The 20,458-nt window shown below is 35.1% G+C and overlaps 1 protein-coding gene across 9 annotated transcripts in view; it reads right to left on the bottom strand.

Moving 5' to 3' along the window:
- Positions 1 to 20,458, bottom strand: part of LOC18421890 (heme-binding-like protein At3g10130, chloroplastic) — a 34,289-nt gene that overhangs the window by 8,956 nt on the left and 4,875 nt on the right. For 5 of the 9 annotated variants that reach the window (XM_020662929.2, XM_020662931.2, XM_006826710.4 and 2 more), the window contains 6 exons: positions 18,429 to 18,497; positions 18,240 to 18,311; positions 14,608 to 14,690; positions 14,364 to 14,495; positions 13,117 to 13,330; positions 11,920 to 12,340 (listed from right to left, as the gene is read on the bottom strand). In XM_020662929.2, the coding sequence (XP_020518588.1) occupies positions 12,296 to 12,340; positions 13,117 to 13,330; positions 14,364 to 14,495; positions 14,608 to 14,690; positions 18,240 to 18,311; positions 18,429 to 18,497 (615 nt within the window). In that variant the 3' untranslated portion in view covers positions 11,920 to 12,295. Of the gene's footprint in view, positions 1 to 11,919; positions 12,341 to 13,116; positions 13,331 to 14,363; positions 14,496 to 14,607; positions 14,691 to 18,239; positions 18,312 to 18,428; positions 18,498 to 20,458 lie in introns of those variants that run through there. The other 4 variants (XR_016056698.1, XR_016056697.1, XR_016056699.1 and 1 more) reach the window with 2 other exon arrangements.

The raw sequence follows: 20,458 nt of genomic DNA, 5'->3' as shown, positions 1-20,458 counted from the left end.
ATCCTCTCATCACAAATAAAAAGAAAGAGAGCAATCCCTATGGGTAGGGCGTGCCACCCTTTGGTGGCCTCTCATGGGCCCCACCCAATAGCCCACATGTGAAATGGGCCTCCAAATATTTTGGAGGGTCCCACATATTTTTAGAAAATATTAATTTTCATTTAAGGATTTTTAAATATATTAGATTATTTAAAACATTAGAAACTAAATTTCTCTAGATTTAAAAATCCAAATGAAAAAATTAAAGTATCAAAAGATTCACAAAAATTCAAATAAATATTCTAAAAACAAATAACATAAAATTAAATAAATTAAATTAATTTTGATAAGAATCAAATCCATATAGATCTAAGATTTTATCAACGCGTAAGAGTACTCTATCTTCAATTGTGGACCACGATCCATCTTTGCTTTCTCAAATTGACCCAACATTTCCCATAACCTGCAGTCTACTACAGGGACTAATTATTGGACTGTCAAAGTCAATCAATGGGCTAGAGGACGTAATTCCAATCTGTGGATTTCAGGTTCTCCCCTAGAGACAAACCATGATCCGCTAGACCATGATGCAACCACGACTCTATGATACATATGGGTAATCTCTCGCACATGTACATGATTCATCATCAATGGTAAATCTCTATCTCAATACGGCTATTTATGTACATGTCGTGTGAAGATACAATGATGAGGTTTAGCGTTGTCTCTATATGCTATTCATGACACACAAGGGTCACACAGTCTCTCAGCTCTCACCCAGGCATACTCCGACCTCTTCAAGGGCTAACTCTCTAACCTCGTCTCGGTTTTAACTCTATGCTCAGGTACCTTGGATTTTTCGAACTAGACTCGCCTAGCACGTCGAGCCTAGTCCGAGTATCTGCAAATAGCATTTGCCTAGTATGGTCCACAAGAGGACCATACTCCCACTAAGTTTATGATTCATTTATTCAAAATGTTTTATACAATCTATATTAAAGCCTTTAAAAGCCACAAAAACCGGACATGTATTGTATTATGGTTTTCATTTTAACTTACAATACATGAATACTGAGAGCATGTCTCATGTTTTTACTATTTATTATCCATTATATTCATTTTATAATAAAAAAAAAGTTTAAAATGCAACTCATTGCAATAAGATGGATCTTTCTAACTCAAATTTTTATAGTGAAAAAAAAAGGAAGCATACATTAGTTTTGGACCTTTTGATTTAATAAGAGAAAAAAATAGGATTGTCACAGTGACCTATGAAATTTTATTTTTTTTTAATAATGTTTTACTTTATGATATTACGAATAAAATGGTAGTAATGTGCATGAAAAAATTTATAAGCACTTCTCATTTTCTTGTAAAAAATAAAAACATGAAGTTCATAAAGTCACATGTTGCTAGCATCCTATTTTTAAAATAGCAAGATCGTTTTTTGAAAGGAAAAGTATAGAATGAGACCATTTACCTTTTATACAAAGTGGTCACAATAATATTGACCATTGGATGTAACGTTGGGTAGTTGCAATTATTCTATTGACCAAGCTCAAACTTCAAAAGAATTTAAATTTGATATTTATAAATTATTTTTATAAAAAATTGAAAGTGTTTTGCTCAAGGGAGCAGTAAATACGCTATGGTCATGAAGGATTTTTACTTCAAGGTCTCTCAGTTCAGGGCCCACATAAATTAATACATATACTGATTTTTACTTCCAAGCGTCTCGATTGAGGATCCACATAAATTAGTTGAAATACCGATTTTTTTTTTTTTTCTCCAAAGTCTCTGAATTGAGGACCCACATAGTTTAATGCATATGCGTAGTTGTCTTTGAGCCTAAAATATCCTCTCTCACCTTTCCAAGTCTGAGGGGTTTTTCCAAGTTTGTAGTAAATTTTCAAGCATCCTTTCCTACCATTTTCTAAGATTCCTTTGTAGTTTGTTGTGTATTAAAGAGATCTTTTGATTTCTCAAAAAGAAAAATCAAGTTATTGTAAATATTTTCGAATCTATTGATTTTTAAGAAAAGTTATATGATGCAAGTAAATATTTAGTTAAGTTTCATTATTTATAGGTAGTCTGTCTAGTGGGTTTGTAATTGGAAAGGTTCAGTTGAGAAAAAAGTGCAATGTAGATTGTAGAGACAAAGCAATAAAAATCTTGAGAGAGAGAGAGTAAATGTTAGCTGACGTAATAGGGAGTTTAAAGATGAATGTGCAGTCACAAAATACTCTCTTTATCACGATTAAAATATAATCTTCGTGGGTACCATAATGAGTTAGAAAATTGAACGGCTATGACCTTTCTTGAGTTTGGCATTACAACACAAGTGGACTAAAAAGATGGAAAATTTTGTGGGTACCATAATAAGTTGAAAAATTGAGCACTTGTCACCTGTCTTGAGTTAGGCATTACAGCACAAGTGGACCATAGAGTTGGAAAATTCAGTGCATACCGCTCATTCCATACTTGACTTTGAATTGTCTTTCTGAGTAAGCACGCCAAGTGAATGTATTCCATATGCATATGAGAGAGAGAGAGAGAGAGAAAGTACGTCAAGTGAAACAGGGCATGGGCCGAGTGTGGGTAACCCAAGAAGTGGTCCAGGTAACCAACCCAAATCGGACAGGTACAAGCTAGGCAAAAACTGTGTTGAAAAGTTTTTAAAAAATCTAAAAAACGGTAAATATATGTTTAAAGTAAGATTAAAAAAACAATCTAAATGAGGTTAAAAAAACCACTAAAAAGTAGGGTTTGAAAAATCAATTTGTGATGGGGATTTTTTTTAAATAATAAAAAATTGGAAAAAATGTATAAGTATTGATGGCATAAATACTTTCCAACCTTTGTCAAAATGATAGAACGTAGTCAAAAATATGTTACAAATAGATTTCTTATTTTTCTTAATTTTTTATAACTTTTCAGAATTTTATTTTAAGATTCCCGAGTTGGATACCCAACTTGGGGTACTCGTGGTCACCAGGGTAGAGAACCCCAATTACCCAGGCGAGTCCGCTTGGACCTGCTGATTAGGTCTTCATTTTTCCCCCTCTCCTCTGTGGATCGTACGACTGAAATTTTTTGATAATCGATTCGGAATTCCTTTCATATTTGGCCTTGATGGAATAACGACTCTATGATTAGTAAATAGACTCTCAAGGAGCATGAGAAACTCATTTCCCAGTAGGAAAGAGGTGGTGCCTCACGGAGGTGAAACGAATCCAATCCATTCTTACACCTCAAGCTTCTCTTTTCTTTTCTTTTCCCGGTCACATTCCCTAATAGCTCCCAAGCCCTGATTATTTTTTATGGAATGAATGCCCACTCTTGGAATCAGTGTTCGACTCACTAGCGAGTCAATTGGGCTCGTCCAAGTAACTCGGCGCACCACCTTGGTGAGTCTGAGTATCTCTAGTTTGGTAGTCAAGCTCAGCATCTTAAAAATTTAAGAAAATAAAAAAAAAATTTGAATTTTTTTTTTATGTTTTCTATCATTTTGACAAAGATTGAGAATTGTTTTGGCTACCCTTGATGACAAATTGATTTTTTTCAAATCTATTTTTCACTACTTTTTTAATCTAATTTAGATGTGTTTTATTTAATTTCACTTTAAACATATTATATTCTTTTGGGTTTTTTATTTTTTTTAATATTTTTTGGCTGCGAAGACCTACCCAACTCCGGGCCGAGTTACTTAGCTTGGCCATGGCCAAGTTGTGCTTAGCTACACTCCTTGAAATTGAAGTTATGGGTGTTCAAGTAAAAGCAAAATTGGTCACAATAACGTCAATTAGTGATTGCAAATTGGCTTCCTACCAACATGGTTGTGGGTCACGAGAAGATAAATTATTGGGTTCATTTTTGGGTCTTGCTTTACGAGTCCATTATCATGCACCATGCCCACAAGTCAATACAAAAGAAATACAATTGCTTACTTTAGTCAAAAGTCCAAGCCCTACGCATAAGTTAGGAAATAAAGAATTCCATACGGTCAAAAGTCACAACAAAATGGCAAAAGGACTTGTTCAAACCATAGAGAGATAGGGGCCATGCCGTGCCATACAGGTTGGGATCCTTCCCCACCCGAAAAGGTAGAGTGCATGTCTTCTGCACTTGACTCTAATCTTTTGTAGGAGAAATCAGAAGGTTTTTAAAAAAGGGAAAAGTTATATAGGAGAAATCAAAAGGCTCCAAACAATCAAATTTGAACCTATCTCGAAAATTTGACTAGAAGAGGTTGTTTTGATGCACAAATATCATCAAATTGATCATCTCAACATCAAAATGTATGGTCATGAGAAAAAAAATCGATTTCAAGTTTTGAAAATAGTGTATTTTATAATGCAGTTTTAGACAGTTAATTTTCAAGATTTTCAAGTTTTTATAGATTTGTCGATCTACACTACTTTTAAAGCTTTAAACTTTATAAACAAAGATGAAAATGTATTTTAAGGCTATCACAAAAATTTCCAATATTGAAACCACATTTCTCGATACTATTTGAAGGTACGCTCTAATTTGATTGTTTAGAGCCCAAGCTATATACAAACTGCACCTTTTAAAAAATAGGGAAAAGTTTATATAGAGCAGAGGCTCTAAACAATCAAATTAGAGCCTACTTCAAAAATTTCACTAGAAGAGGTTGTTTTGATGCCCAAATACCCTCAAATTGATCATCTTGACATCAAGATGCATGGACATTAAAAAAAAATGAATTTCAAGTTTTGGAAATAGTGTATTTTGTAATGTATTTTTGGACCGTCAATTTTCAAGATTTTCAAGTTTCCATAGATCTGTTGATGCACACTATTTTTTAAGCTTTAAACTTTATAAAGAAAGTTGGAAATATATTTTAAGGCTAACACAAAAATTTCCAATATTGAAACCACATTTCTCGATACTATTTGAAGGTACGCTCTAATTTGATTTTTTAGAGCCCAAGCTCTATACAAACCACATCCTTAAAAATATAATTTGCATATTAATCATAAGTAAAATATTGTTTATGAGTAGTACAATATATTATATTGTCGTAATGTATTGTGCTGCCCTCAATTTGTGTCATAAGTTTAAGTTGAACTCTAAGTGGCTCTGAAGATATTTAGGAAAAGGTGACAGCGAACATTTTCAACTGTGAGAACATGTAAGAACAATCAATATGACTGATATTCAATAAGAACAGATGAAATTTAGAAACCACAATTTTATAATTTGATTGATAAGTTGATATTATTCGTATAAAATTATAAATAGTTGCTGAGATTCAAATTTAACATTTAATTAGTAAGAATACGTACTCCACATATGATTTGAATCCTTTTAGAAGAAATCAAAAGATTTATGTTAAAATGTTGTTTTTTATATCGGAAAGTATATAATGAGGCCATTTACTTTTAGTACAAGGTAATCACAATTGATCTTGATCATTGGATGTAAAATTAGGTGGCTGCATTTATTTCATTGACTAAACTCAAAGTTCAAAAGATATTTTCTCGAACTTTGTGACATACTCAAGCTATCAGATTTCACATCAAATGGTTGTAAGTAATTGTGACCTTCTTGTACAAAAAGGTAAAAAGGTCTCATTGTATACAATTCTGTTTTATATTACTCCGAATAAGGAATCAATGGACCATAATGTATCAGAAGTCTAGCGGTTCTAAAAAGAACTATTCAGTTCTTTAACTAAACCTGCAGTTTTTGTCAGAAAACTGATCAGTTCTATTAGTGAACCGGATGACAACCCGGTTCTCACAAATACTTTTTATTTTTTATTTTTAAAATTTAAATTTTTTTCATATTTCTATTTTGTAAACTCCTATTTTTCTATTGGTCACGTGCAACACATGCGTGTACCCGCCTTGCCATACAGAGCTATTCATTTGAGTGTAGGCCTTTCCTCTTTGAAAAAAAGTTATATAAAGCCGAGGCTCTAAATAATCAAATTAGAGCCTACTTCAAAAATTTCACTAGAAAATGTTGTTTTGATGTCAAAATATCTTCAAATTGATCATCTCGACATCAAGATGCATAGACATTAGAAAAAAAATGGATTTCAAATTTTAGAAATAGTGCATATTGTAACGCATATTTCCACTGTCAATTTTCAAGATTTTCAAGTTTTCATAGCTCTACTCAATCTACGCTATTTTTTAAGCTTTAAATTTTATAATTAAAACATATTTTAAGTCTATCACAAAGACTTCTAGCATTGAAACCACATTTCTCAATACTATTTGAAGGTTCGCTTTACTTTGATTGTGATTGTAGATGTGCAATGCAAGATGAACGGCTTGGAAGCCATGGCCTTTCATCATAGCCATCCATTAAGACTAAAAAGGCTCAAGTGGTTATCTTAGTATTTCTCTATGATGCCTTTGAACATTTGTTCATTTTCATTTGAATCTCCTCAATTTTAGTTGTCACAATTCTACCCAAAAATTGACCGATTCTACCCAAAGTGAGTGAAAGACGCAATACGGATCCAAAAAATAAAGGACCCGGTTTCTACGCGGCCAAGCCCGCATATGTAAAAATATGGGCCTCTTAATAAATTTATTTCGAGATGGAATTTAAGACTTAATTTTTAGGGACATGTAATCTCTAATATGAAGTTCATGAATATGGAAAAATAAATAAATTTTAAAAACTAAAAATAATAATTGTAGTAAGAAAACATTTGGATTTTTAGTTTCCATTGTTTTTAGATGAAATACCTACGGGCATCCATCTTTAAGATGGATGCTTTACACTTTCTGGACCGTATATATAGAAATATGGTCCAGCCTGCATGAAACAATTTTCCAAAAATAAAATGTGTGCATTTGTACAATGACATATTATGCAAATGCTCCGTCAAGCATAAGGCCTACTTAAGTGGATTTTCTTTATTTGAAATTCGGATGCATTGGGTTTTTAAAAAAGTTGAGTTTTGAGCTCATATTGCTATTTTAAAAATAGGATGACAACAAGATGGCACTCTATTAACTTCATGATGATATTTTTTACAAGCAAATGAGAAGTGACCATAAATATTTTACATGCATGTTTCATATCTTTCATCTCAAACTAAGACGAAGCCATAATTTGGTCGTATCAATCATTTTCAACTAATAAAATGTCATCTATGTATAACAAGATTATAATAATTTACTCACACTCTTCAAGACATATCTAATGGTAGAGTCTATTTACTGTATACCCATTTGAAGGATATCATTATAACATATTAATTAGCAGTATCTTGAATATTGTTTTAAACGATATAATGACTTTATTTAATTTACATATTTTATTTTTTTGTCCTTAATTATGAAGCCCTCAAGTTGCTTCATATAAATGGTTTCTTTTAGTTCACCATTTAAAAATATCGCCATTACAAACATTTAGTAGAGTTCTAGGTCATAGTGAGAAATATTTACAAAAATTGTTCTAGTGGATATGAATGTCGCGATAGGGGAATAACTGTCAATTTAATCGACTCCCTCTTTTTAGAGCCTTTGCTGCTAATCTAGTTTTGAATTTATCAATGGAACCATTAGATTTTAGATTCTTTTTTAGTACCCATTTACATCCTATAGGTTTCATACATATCCCAAACTTGATTTTTATCAATAGAATCAAATTCTTCTCTCATGGCATTGACCCATTCTTGAGATTCTTGGGACTTCATCACGTCACTAAAGTCAAAGAGATTATCAATGTCGTCTAGGCCAATATATTTATATACTTCTCACCCATATAGACATTAGGAGTCATTAAGATATGATAGAGGAGCTCCAGACCTCTTTTGACTACTTAGCATAGGATGAGTTGGTACTTCAACATTATCATGTGGATTATGATCATCAATATACATTGTAAGTGATGGTTCTGAATCACCTATAATCTTAAGTGAATGATGGTTAACTTCTATTGATGGGTTTTCTACATAAGATTCTTTAGGAACTCAACGTCTTTGTTTTTAGTAAGACCCTTATTCTTATGATAAAACCTATAGCCCTTTGACCTTCGGGGGTACCTTATAAAATTCAAACTAGAGTTTTATTTTCTCATTTACCTCTTTGTTGATGTAGAATTAGACCATGTCTTATTTATTCCTATTTTTCTAAGTTGCCTAGATCAAGTCTTCTGCCTAGAGAATCCATTGCCTTAGTTGGAAACGGATTAAGTATGTATATAGTTGTGCTCAATATTTCTCCCTAACATGTCTTAGGTAGACTAGCATGAGCAATCATAGATATAGCTATCTCTAAGAGGGTTCTCTTATGCTTTTCAACTATACCATTTTTTTGTGGTGTATAAGGCACAATGATATGTTTCCTAATACCCTTTTCTTTACAAAATATGTCGAAGGCTTCTAAGGTGTATTCACCTCCCTATCAGTTCTAAGCACTTTGATGTTCATACCCAGTTGGTTTTCTACTTTCCTTTTATATACCTTAAAATATTTATAAAGCTTTTGACTCATGATGAATTAAGTAGACATCCAAACCTAGAAAAGTCCTCAATGAAAGTAATAAAATATGATATTCCTCTATGACTTTTAACATTAAAATTCTTACAAATGTTTGAATGGACCGAATTCAGTAAGTCACTTGTTGTTCACGGAAGCTCTAAACCCGATGGGTTGATTTTTTACAAATAAAATACGAGAAATAATGCATGAAATACACACCACAAGAACACAAAGATTTACGTGGTTCACCCTAAAAGGGCTACATCCATGGGCATGAAAAACTGAAATCTATTATATTAATGAAAGTTACATCAAAGATTTTGGAACAAATCTCGACTAAAACCTAATCGAGCAAACTCTTTTAAACCACTCTCCCTTCCTTTCTTTACTTTTGACAACTATTACCGACAACACCAGATAGAGATACAAGAGCGACAAAAATTAACTTTCTCTCTAACTAAAAGAGTAAACCACGCAAAATCTCAATGGGAACCGCTTCTCTACAAAAGACAAGCATGTCAATATTTAGAGTCTACAAGAGGCACTATCACAATATTTCTCTTCATAGGAAGTTCTCTTCTCTCTAAGAGAGAACCTTGCATCTTATGCACAGGAGACCATGCGCCCCTCTCTCTCTAGAGGAAACCACAATTCACATATGGTGACCCAAATAGGGCACACAAATGTTTTGCACTTTCATCTTTTATATATATATATATATATATATATATATATAAGGTTAGGATTCCACACTAAATAGGAAACTTCCTATATATATATATATATATATCCAAGAGTCCTCATACTTTTGGATTTCTATTTGGGGTAAGCTTTCTATGTTCTCCCTACAACATAGAAGTTCTATCCTCCCCTTACCATCCAGTTGTCCATTTTTTATCAAGAGAATCACTCACCGTTTGATCTTAGATTTGACTTCTCAAAGTATTTTATTTTTAGTTTTTTTAATACAATTTTTCTGAATATAAAATTTGGTACGTGTCATTTTCTCATTGGGGCGCACCTATAAAAAATATTAACAATAATTTTTCAATAAAAAATAATGATCAAAATATCCCTTGAAACTTTCAGGGGTATTTTGATCATTTTATTTTATTGAAAATATGTTTTTTATATTTTTCATTAGTGTGAGTTTAATAGAGGAATGGACGTCCAAAATTTGGTGTCAAAATAGTTTATAGAAAAAAATTAAAAATAAAATAGTATAGAGACGTGGCATTGTGATTGGCAATCTTAGCACTCCATTCAAAAATGGACGGTTGGATAAGGGGGAGGATAGAACTTCTATGTTGTAGGAGGAACATAGAAAGCTTTCCTTTCTATTTCCTTTAGGAAACTAATCAATATCAAATATAATCTCACGTAATATGGAATTTCCTAATGTGGGTGATTCTGGATAGCACCAAATCCAACATCACTAACTCTCTCCCCCTTATTGAATGGTAACCCTAGTTATTCTACCAATTAAATATTGCTGACAAGTTGGAAATTCTACAAAAAAAAATTACTTACATTTGGAATGAGATATTCCTTCATTAACCTATTTAATTGGTTGTTTTCTATATCCCCTAGCCTAAGATGCCAAGTATATGCATCAAGAACTATTACACTAACGAGATAATTAGAATAAGTGGAAACTTTATTATCAACCTTCTCATTTACATGAAGAAGGAACACAGTGTGCTCGTCAAATAAGTGTCCCCAAGCATAAATTTGACCACATTTGTTGATTGATACTTTCAATGATCAAAAGTAGACTTCAAATCCCTTTCAAATAAGGAAAATGATATATACAACATTTTGCCTCATACTGGGTACTTGATCGACATTCCCCATATACGACCTACATGTTCTAATACCTAATATATCGGAATTGGTATTGTTTTCCATGTAGGTGTGCTTCTCCCTAGCTTTTATTTGGAGCTCGCGAAATGACGACTAGCACCCGAATCTACCCACCATATTTTAACATCATCGTCCACAAACAAGCATTCTGGGACTATGCAAATGACTACACATTTTGCTCCCATTTCCACTATATCTCGGATTTTGAGGGTTTCATTTATGTGGGCAATCATTTTTTAAGTAACCTAGCTGACCACATGTGGAGCATTTTAGCAATCCTTGTTTAGTCGCTTAGTTGAGGGGCTTGATTCCTTTATCTTTAAACTTATTGTTCCTTTTATTAAAGTTTCTCTAAAAATTTTAGTTGTTAGACTTGGATTGGCTAGGTGTGGGAGGATCTAGAGCAAACATGAGTTCACTTCATCTTTATTCATATGTTCTTGTTTTAATGCAAATTACATAGGAAGGTCAAGTAAACTAAAAGGTTTTGCATTTAACCTGAGGACTATGGTTACCAGCCTCCATGAAAGTGGAAGACTATTTAAAATTGTAAAAACTTGCATGCGCTTGAGAACTTCATTCCTTACAATGGTTACGTCCTTAGCCATAATGAGCATTTTATTAGCATAGCATATTACATTATCTCTCTCCTTCATGTTAAATGAACTACATTGTTCTAGGAGCAATCGGAAGTGAGTTTTTGATGTTGTCATATTTTTCCTTTATTCCGTTAGCATTTTCTTAGATGTATCAAAATGTTCAAATAACCTAATAATATCATCTTGCATATTATTTAGCGCCAATGTCTAAGCTATGGGTCATCTTCTAAGAATTTTTCCAATTTTTTTCTTCTTTAGTGGCTTTACCAATAATGACGTGTGAGTCATCTTTTGGCACATATAAAATTCTATCTTCCAATTTTTTTCTTCTTTAGTGGCTTTACCAATAATGACGTGTGAGTCATCTTTTGGCACATATAAAATTCTATCTTGGACGAGGAGATATTATATCTTCCTCTTCCACATGTTTGAAGTTAGACGCATTTAAATTTTCCATGTTTGAAAGTTGTGCCATTACAATTCTACTAGGCATGAGACGGACTTGCTTTTTCTTTTTTTTTGGGTAGATTAGTGGGGAATATATGCCCTCATCTGTTTTAAAAATAGTTAATGTTTTTAAAAGAATGAAAACGTAGACTAAAAGCTTAAGCTCAAGTGACACTACCACCATGGCTTCAACCCCATTCCCAGGACTTCCTAACTGGGCAACTAAACAGTTTCTAGCTTCTAAACAAAATAAAATTGCAAAAGAGAAACCACCAAAAAATACTCGATGTATGGTTAATCCCTAGTAGAAAGATAAAGAGCCAAAAATTTGGTAAATACTATTGTTAATTGATGCATGATATAAACAAGCAAACAAATAAATAAAACTAACTTTCAATTAAAAACATAAAATTTCTGAGTGATCCATGTCTAGGATTCGTTTCTTTTACACTTAGATGATTTGCTATCAACTATCTAAGCATGAAACCTAGGACAATACAATAATAAATTAGGGCATGTTGGAGAAAGGAACAAAAATACACCGTCGCATCCACATATACCTTTCGCAAGAAAACAGTATGTTGCATTTCACAAGAAAGAACAAGCTTTCCCTTTGTAGAAACCAATTCTTCTTCTCCCTTTGTTCTTTCATACATTCAAAATCATGGTCAGGGAAGCATATTCTAACAAAGAATGTACCATCAGTTTATTGCACAAAGTTTGAACAATAAGAATACTTCAACAAATTGTCATTTTGCAGTCCCCTTTTTTTATTATAAACAAAAAAGCTCAACAAATTTAGATCTACAAAAAATTTCGAGCTTCAGACTCATTCGGGTCACATCCAATTTCACTTCTTTGGTGAGATCAAAATCATCTGCTTGACACCAGAGTCTTATTCAAGATGGATGCATGCAAGCTCCATATCTTACATCCACTAATCAAGTTCAAAGTCGTCAAGCCATATCAGCACTTCGTTTCTCTTTATAACCACAGGAAGATATATTAGTTCAAGAACAAGTATACCATACACCACTGGGTACTGGTGTATGCTCTATTCGACACCACTGGGCCATCAACAGTCCGTTCCTCATCACAGATGGCTGAGATTGACTATATACCTAGGTGAGTGTTCGTTAAGGAACCATGGGTATTGTCCACCATCCATCATTTGAAACAGATGGTTGATATCCAAGTGGTGTAAAACATAACATAAGGTCATGGTGTTGCATATGCTTTTCCTTTGTCCAAAAAGGTACGAATCAATGATGTGGATGTATTTGGGACTTTTGAGACCTTGTTATCACGGCTCAAAAATCTGTTATAACAGCCACTATAAAAGAGAAAGCAATTGAATAAAATATAATATGTTCAAAAATAAAATTGTAAGAATGGTCATAACAGTGTCATAATGGATGACAGGTGTCGTATTTTTATTAATTAAAAATATTGAAATTTTTCAGAATATATAAGCATTCTAAGGATATAAGCAACATTTTGTAAAACTTAGGGCATAACAGGTGTTCTAGATATAACACCCATTCTTTTCAATTTTTGAAACATGTTATAATGGTCGTTACATCATCATGCAACAGCCATTATATTTTAAAAAAACCTTAGCAACATAACGGGCATTTTATGCAGTCTACCGTCACATTTACAAAATGTAGCTGGCCCTTAATGGGCAGGACCATTACAGTTACAACAGCCACCATAACTGTTATTCTCTAGGATTTTTTAACCTTGCTCATAACTTACCATGAGAAAGCTCCAAGTACGACCAGGATCATTGTAACGAGCAAGTAGACATCCCGGTTGAGCCTTCAAACCATCTCTCAGGAGTGCAGATCGCAAGGCCTTTTGTTTCTCCAAAACAATATCCTCTGTGGGTTTCCCACTAAATTTAGTTACTGCAGCAATATTTTCTGCCACTTTCCTCAAGGTGACTGTTTCTTTGATGGGGCTTGGCAGGCTGATCAAATTGAGAGCTCTTAATATTTCTCTATAACTATGTATATTCTTTTTATGTATTAATACATAGGTGGGATGGGTAACACAACTAACTTCATCCATAAAAGAAAAGGAAAGTAAAATTCATAATATTTATGTAACTACAGCCAGGACATGCATTTAGTAATTCCAACCAGTGTTTTAAAACACAGACTTGGGCCGAGACTTGCTTGGGTGTTCTCTTCCCTTATAAAAATCAACTGATATCTAATTCAAATTTATCTCAGGTCCATTCACTAAATCACGAGTTGAAACATAAAAGAGTTCCCCATCTAGCACAAGAACTGGATAAAGCAAAATAGTAGTGGATCCCACGTGTTGGCTTTCTTAATAGGTTTGCTTTGATCTTGTAAATTGTAAGCTTGGACTTCTATTGAAATCTAAATCATACTAGGGTCACTTAATATAACTAGTGGTGGCATATGTTACCCGTCGAAGATGACCCTTCAGAAGACATATTGGTTATATTCCCAAAACACGTTTCAAACAACAGAAATTATACCATAGCTCATTGGGTAACAGTATGGGGTACTCCATGATACATCCAGTGTCCATTCCCAGTGTTGATGGGCCCCACTAATGCTAATCTCAAGTGATACATCAGTGGAACTAGTGGTGGATGGAGTCTTAAGAGTACCATACGCCACAGTCCCTTGGACAATGGTATACTTTCCCTTCAATCATATTGGCATGAGATTTTTCACTACCGTTCAATGAAAAATAGAAAATGTTAACACAAGAAGTTAAGGTCAATAAGCCGTGAAAGGATGTCGCATCAATTCTCATATACTTAGCATACTGGCGCTTCTGGACAACTACATGAGACCAGTGGGAATAGGCAATGAATGCTCTACTATTGTCATCAAAAATCAGTTAATCCATGCAGTGAGGTCATAGACAATTGACGGCAAAAATTCATTACAGACCCCATCCAAATATAGAGAAACAGAAACATATAAAAAGAACAGCAAAACCGATCAGCAAGAAATACTTACCTGTCTAGCTCTTTATTCATAGGAAGCACTATCTGGATCAGTACTGGGGTTGATTTTCCATCAGATGCTTGGGTAAAGACTGGGGTAGTCATTGGAATTTTGTCCTTCAAAGAATTCTGGCCAAAGATATATCTAAGGTGAAAAAAAAGTGCTCATTAAATCCTTTCACGATAGAGTATGTATACAAGACATGGAAAATATTGAATTTCCACAAAGCTAAATTGTGTATGGAAAAGTGACATACCCTGCGACATCATTGAAACCAGTTGAACCAGAGAGTGTGTCTCCTTTTGTCTCCACAACAACAAATGAATCATACTTCCGTACCTATCAATGAAAAGGGACAAGGGCAACTTTATAACCATCATCCATTTTCCTTCCAAAGCCAAAACATAGGAACGAAAAGTATTAACACCCGTCATGACATGAAGAGAGTCATGTTGAGGAGTTGTATCCCTGAATGACAGGATTTTCCAGTGGAAGACCCCATAAATTAAGCTGGATCCTTGAATGTTTGCCTCGAGCACTCAATGCCTTATCATGACTAAAGCCAGTTCGAAGGCGAAAAACCTAAAACAAGTCACCTAATGAAGGAAGTTGTACATCAGTGCTCAATGGACGGGTATGACCTATCTATATCTTGAGAAAGCGTGCTAAAGCCTCTATAAAAAAACAAAGCTACATTCGCATGCGCATACCTGGATGGAAACTTCTGAGATAGAAAAACTCTGTATCTTGGTATTAGTTTGTCTCTCACTCCTATCTTACCTCTTCTCTCCTTCTTGGATTTTTGCAGGTGGTTTTGCAATGCTCTTCTCTGTGATGCTCAGCTATAATGCCACAGTACAAGCACCCAGCCTGGGGTTGCCCCTCCTCCCCCCACCTCTTATATGTCACTTTTTTATTACCTGTCTAAGAACCAGGCCTGTGGGTTGCTCTTCCTGCCCCCTCTATCTCTGAGCACCCGGCATGTGGGCTTCCACTTCTCTTGGTTTCACGTTTTGCCCTCCAACATGGGCTTCTTCTACCTCTCTCTCTCTCTCTCTCTCTCTCTCTCTGACACACACATCCATCCCTTCATCTCGTTTTTTGTACAACAATGATTTTTTGACAGCACACTTTTTTGGACAGCTTTTTCTAGACATTAAGCCTTGTTTCTCAAAGGCTTCACAGCAAATCCCCACTCCCCTCTTGCATATCTCTCACACTCTACTCTCTCTATGTCCACCAGTGCTCTCTCTCCTTTCTCTCCCCTCCCTCTACTGCATCTCCCTCACCTCCTTCACTTTTTCCCCTTTTCTCTTCTCCTTCTATCATTGTTTTGAAAAGCAGACCACCCAGCGCTTGGGTGGCCGCCCAGGCGGTCCAGAAGGTTTGGGCGCATCGCCTAGGCCTAAGCGGCCCAACTAGGCGGATATCCCTGGGCGCCTGCCTAGGTGCCCGGGAACTCGCCTAGGCAGCCACCCAGGCGCAGAAATGCGGCTCCTTTAGGGTATTTTTTGGTCATTTTTTTAATACTAAAGGGAAAAATTGTGAGTTTTAAGTTCATTTGAAAGTTGAAACCTAAACCCATTAGAGGCTATTTTAGAGAGAGAAAACCCCAAAACAAAAATTTTTTCTACTGGGCCGCCCAGGTTCTAAGCGACCGCCTAGGCACTGGGCGTCCTGGACCCCCCCGACCGCCTAGGTGCCGCCTAGCGCTTTTTGAAACACTGTCATCTATTATTTTTTCTAAAGGCGCATGCAATATGTGGGTGGTCCATCTCACTTCTCGTGAAAATTTTTTGTAATTATACTATTTGGGTACTATACTGTCAAAGAAGGGAGAGAGAGATGAGAAGAAAGAGGGAGAGGAAGGGAGACTGGCGTGAGAGTCCCAACAGGGTCTCATACAGCTCTCACATCACTTTTATATTAATAAAAATTTGTGAAAGGGAAAAACTGCCCACACAAACTGAAATAGGATATATAAGTCAGGTCCTATTAATAATAAAAGAGAAATAAGAATTTGAAAAAGGAATTTTAATATTCCCCCTCAAGGTGGAGCATAGATGTCACCCATGTGCAGCTTGGAAAAAATTATTATTTCACATACGGAGTAGATACCTGCTTACTAACGACTCTCTCTCAAATAAAATGATAGTCTACTTATGTTTAGTTCTCTCATTAAATAATGGATTACTGGGCTATACAAGTTACAACTTTATTATCACAATACATCTTCATAGGCTCTGCAATAGTAAACCCCATCTTCTGCATTAGTGTCTGCAGCCACATCAATTCACTTGTTGTATGTGTCATTACTCTATATTCAGCTTCCGCACTTGATCTAGCCACAATATTTTGTTTCTTACTTCTCTATGTAACCAGATTTCCACCAATAAATATAGAATTAACCTGTGGTAGACCGAGTGTCAAATGGAGAACCTGCCCAATCAGCATCCAAGTAACCCTCAATTGTCAAATAATTATTTGATTGGTGAATCAAATCTCTCCCTGAAGCTGCCGTCAGGTACCTCAAAATTCTTCGAACAACATCTCAGTGAAGAATCCTAGGAGAGTACATAAACCTACTCACTACACTTGCTGCAAAAGCAATATCATGCCTAGTAATGGACAAATAAATCAGCATGCCTATCAGTCTTTCATACCTTCCTGGATCTTCAAACAATTCCATCTTATCAACCAATAATTTTGTACTTGAATCCATAGGAGTATCAATTAGTTTAGCCTATAGTTACCCGAATCGCCTATGAGGGTAGCGATTCCGTTTCAGAATCTCGATTTGGCGTTTCCTCTAATCTAGGCTTAAGTAATAAGCCTAGAATTTTTTTTATTTTTCTAATAATAAAAATATGCCCAGTATTTTGAGAACTTTGTTGGCAAAATCAGGTGCTAAGGTGTTTCCTGCTTGGTAGCTGTTTTTTATCACAACATTCAAAGTGTCATCAACTTTTCCCTTTCAAAGCTCTGGTGTATATAAGCCGCTCATGGTAAAACTTTGGAGAAAATATATGGTTTCACCTAATTCAGTTTATATTTCCTAAAGGGGTGCAATTGCATATTAGAGATGCGGAAAGCTAAGAGTATCTTGTCCTGATTTTCAGTGGGCCGATTATGAGTAGTTTGCAACTTTTTCATTTTTCTTTGGATGTGAGAGGAACCCAACCATGTTAACCTTAAGGTTTTTGGAGTTTCTTAAGTTGATGCCCCCTTTCATGGGAAACTTGACCAGTGTATTCATTACATGTTTTGGGAATCTAGAAAGCCATTCACTGGATGTCATCTACCGTCATTCGGAGGACGGCTTTCGTCCTTAGCCTCAGTTTCTAAAGGGAGATTTTCTTCAGCTTTCTCCCATAGTTTTCCAATTTTGGCTTCTCTTATACTTCAAGCATGACGAAAGTACTGGAACCAATGTCGTACATCATTTTTACTAACAATGGGGTACCACGAGGTTGATGCTTCCAAGAGCCTGTGATGACTCTAGGATTTGCCTTATAGGTTTCTAAGGGCTCCAATGAGATTGAGATTCGGGCTAGCCATAATAACATATCCAAGGGCTTGAAGTGAACAAATACTATTTCCATCAAATTACATGTAGGTCATATAGTTTACACTCCTTTGACAAGGAGAACTAACAAAGCCAATGTGACTTTCGCATAGAAAAAAGTTTCTATCAAACACCAGTAGACAGTGTTAGGCAACAAAGCCACACTCAGGTAACCAATAAGATGAAAACAGAAGAAGAAAAGGATTTGCCACAGACCAATGACATACAAATAGAATTAGCCTCACCAATCAAGGACAGAGAGATGTTATAACAACGGTAACAAAAGGTACAAAACCAAACCAATCAAAGGACTTGTAGCTTACCTCATAATCTGATGTTCGTTTCAGTATTTCATACTTTGGCGTTTCCAAATCAGGGGTCTTGTAAATGCGCAACTTTTCATGGACAAGAATAATGTATAAGAATTATTGGCTGATGTATTTAACCCTGGAGGTAAGCTTCTAGCAGACAAAAGCAATGGCATTGTTGACATATCGAACAAACACTCTTACCTGCTTCACAACAGCCAGCAAACCTTCAAAAGAGAAGTAATCATTTTGCCTGATGGAATCCCAAAAATCCTACAAAGAAAGAGTAGAAAAGGTAAAGGACAATTGGATAAGTTATACGACTAGTCTTGAGAACTTATCTTTGAAGTGAGGAACACTCACAAAAGAATGCACGAGTGTCACTTATAAAAGAATGCATTCCAAAGAAACTTTCAATATGCATGCCATGTTCTCATTGGACTTCTGTATACTTGTAAATCACTGAGCAATTAGTAATGAAATGCCTTCAACAAAAGTTTTACAAAATGAACAAGCAAAATGCTGATGTCATGCATCCATAACAAAAGGCCGTCTAGAGGGTTGAAGGAGTAAGGACTTACAAGTAACCGTCTAAATGGGTTTCATCGTTTTCTATTGGTTCAAAAATAGGATCTTCTTCTTTCCTTTAAAAGTGAAGAGAGCCCCCTTGACTGAGGCTCAAACTCGATGTATTTTATTTTTAGTGTCACTAGCAGTTCTAGAAAGTATTCCCTTTAAGTAACCACTGCAATAACCCCAAACAGAATTCTTCTTTCCTTTAAAAGTGAAGAGAGCCCCCTTGACTGAGGCTCAAACTTGATGTATTTTAGTGTCACTAGCAGTTCTAGAAAGTATTCCCTTTAGGTAACCACTGCAGTAACCCCAAACTGAATTGATAACTTGAAGCGTGTGATACTATAGGTTAAGTTTTGGAAGTATCGAATAATAGATTTTATCCAAATATCTGGACCATTGTCATCTTTGGCTTCTACTTGGAACCATACCGGGTTCTCATTTAAACATACAAGCATGTTCTTCCTCCTCCACCAAGACTAACAACACATTGAAGTATCTTATGGTATTTAGAAGTTCAAAAAATTTATATCCGCAAATCTTTTTTGATTATTCACCACTGGACTGCTGCCCAAATGGTAAACCATGGATCAAACAAATATTTTGTGAAAGAAATTTGTAGCACTTAAAGATCGTTTCAACTACACATAAAAAATCTTAAGGTTCAAATACAGAACAAGAGACCCTCATACAAAAACTGCTTTTTTTTAATACCAAGAATCCTTCCATTATTTATAGAAATTATCTACTTGTCAAACTCCCGCTCAATTATAATTTGGCCCCTGGATGTTAAGTTCCATGAGAAGTTATGAGTATACTTCTCACCTTTTCATGCAAGGAAAACACTCTTCGAGGGATGTCATTGGGGTGCACTCACAATAAAACCTAGATCTTCTTTACAACAGGCCAACATTCCACGAGGCTTATCACCCATTGATACCTAAACTAACATGATATTGGCAATCACAGCTCATTCCATTATTTTTAAAATTAGTTAATGAACACTAATGGGCTTTTCTTTTATGTGTTACCTGAAAAACACAGATGAAAGAGATACTCACTTAGAAGGCATATAACATGCTCTACAAAAGAATAAGAAACTACTAAAATAGCCCATACAACAGAACTTATTTACAGAAACTTCAACAATTTCCCTCATATAGGAACATAGCTGTCATGCATATGTAGGGTGCCTAGTATGGTATCATGTTTATTTGTTCATCCAAAAGGTTTTACTGAACACACTGGCTAGCTGGTCTATCTGACATCACATATGTATTTCTCTGGAAACATTTTTTGTATAACAAGATGATCGCCAACTTCCATAGACTTGATTTTGTTATTGAAAATTGGATGAGCTATATGCTATCAGCCTAACTGTGCCTAAGTCCATAGGAAATATTCTAAATCCGACCACTTCAAATAGAAATGTCTCGACCAAATGAGCTCAAAATTGGTATGAGACATTCACTTGTACGCCAATTCTCCGGAGGATCTTTCCACCATCACCTCTTTATGCCACCAGGTGAACCAGCAAGTCACAGTACAAAGATGAACATAATGACAGAAGAGTATCACCTTCCAGGAGAAACTACAGGTACACAAGATTCTGTAACTTATGAGAAGTGCACCAGCTAACATAGAATCCCCATGGCAGATGC

The sequence above is a fragment of the Amborella trichopoda genome, chromosome 5, assembly GCF_054954075.1.
Source record: "Amborella trichopoda isolate Santa Cruz 75 chromosome 5, AtrichopodaSantaCruz75HAP2 v2.0, whole genome shotgun sequence".
In the NCBI taxonomy this organism is placed as follows: domain Eukaryota; kingdom Viridiplantae; phylum Streptophyta; class Magnoliopsida; order Amborellales; family Amborellaceae; genus Amborella; species Amborella trichopoda.
This window is presented reverse-complemented; position numbering and strand designations above follow the sequence as displayed.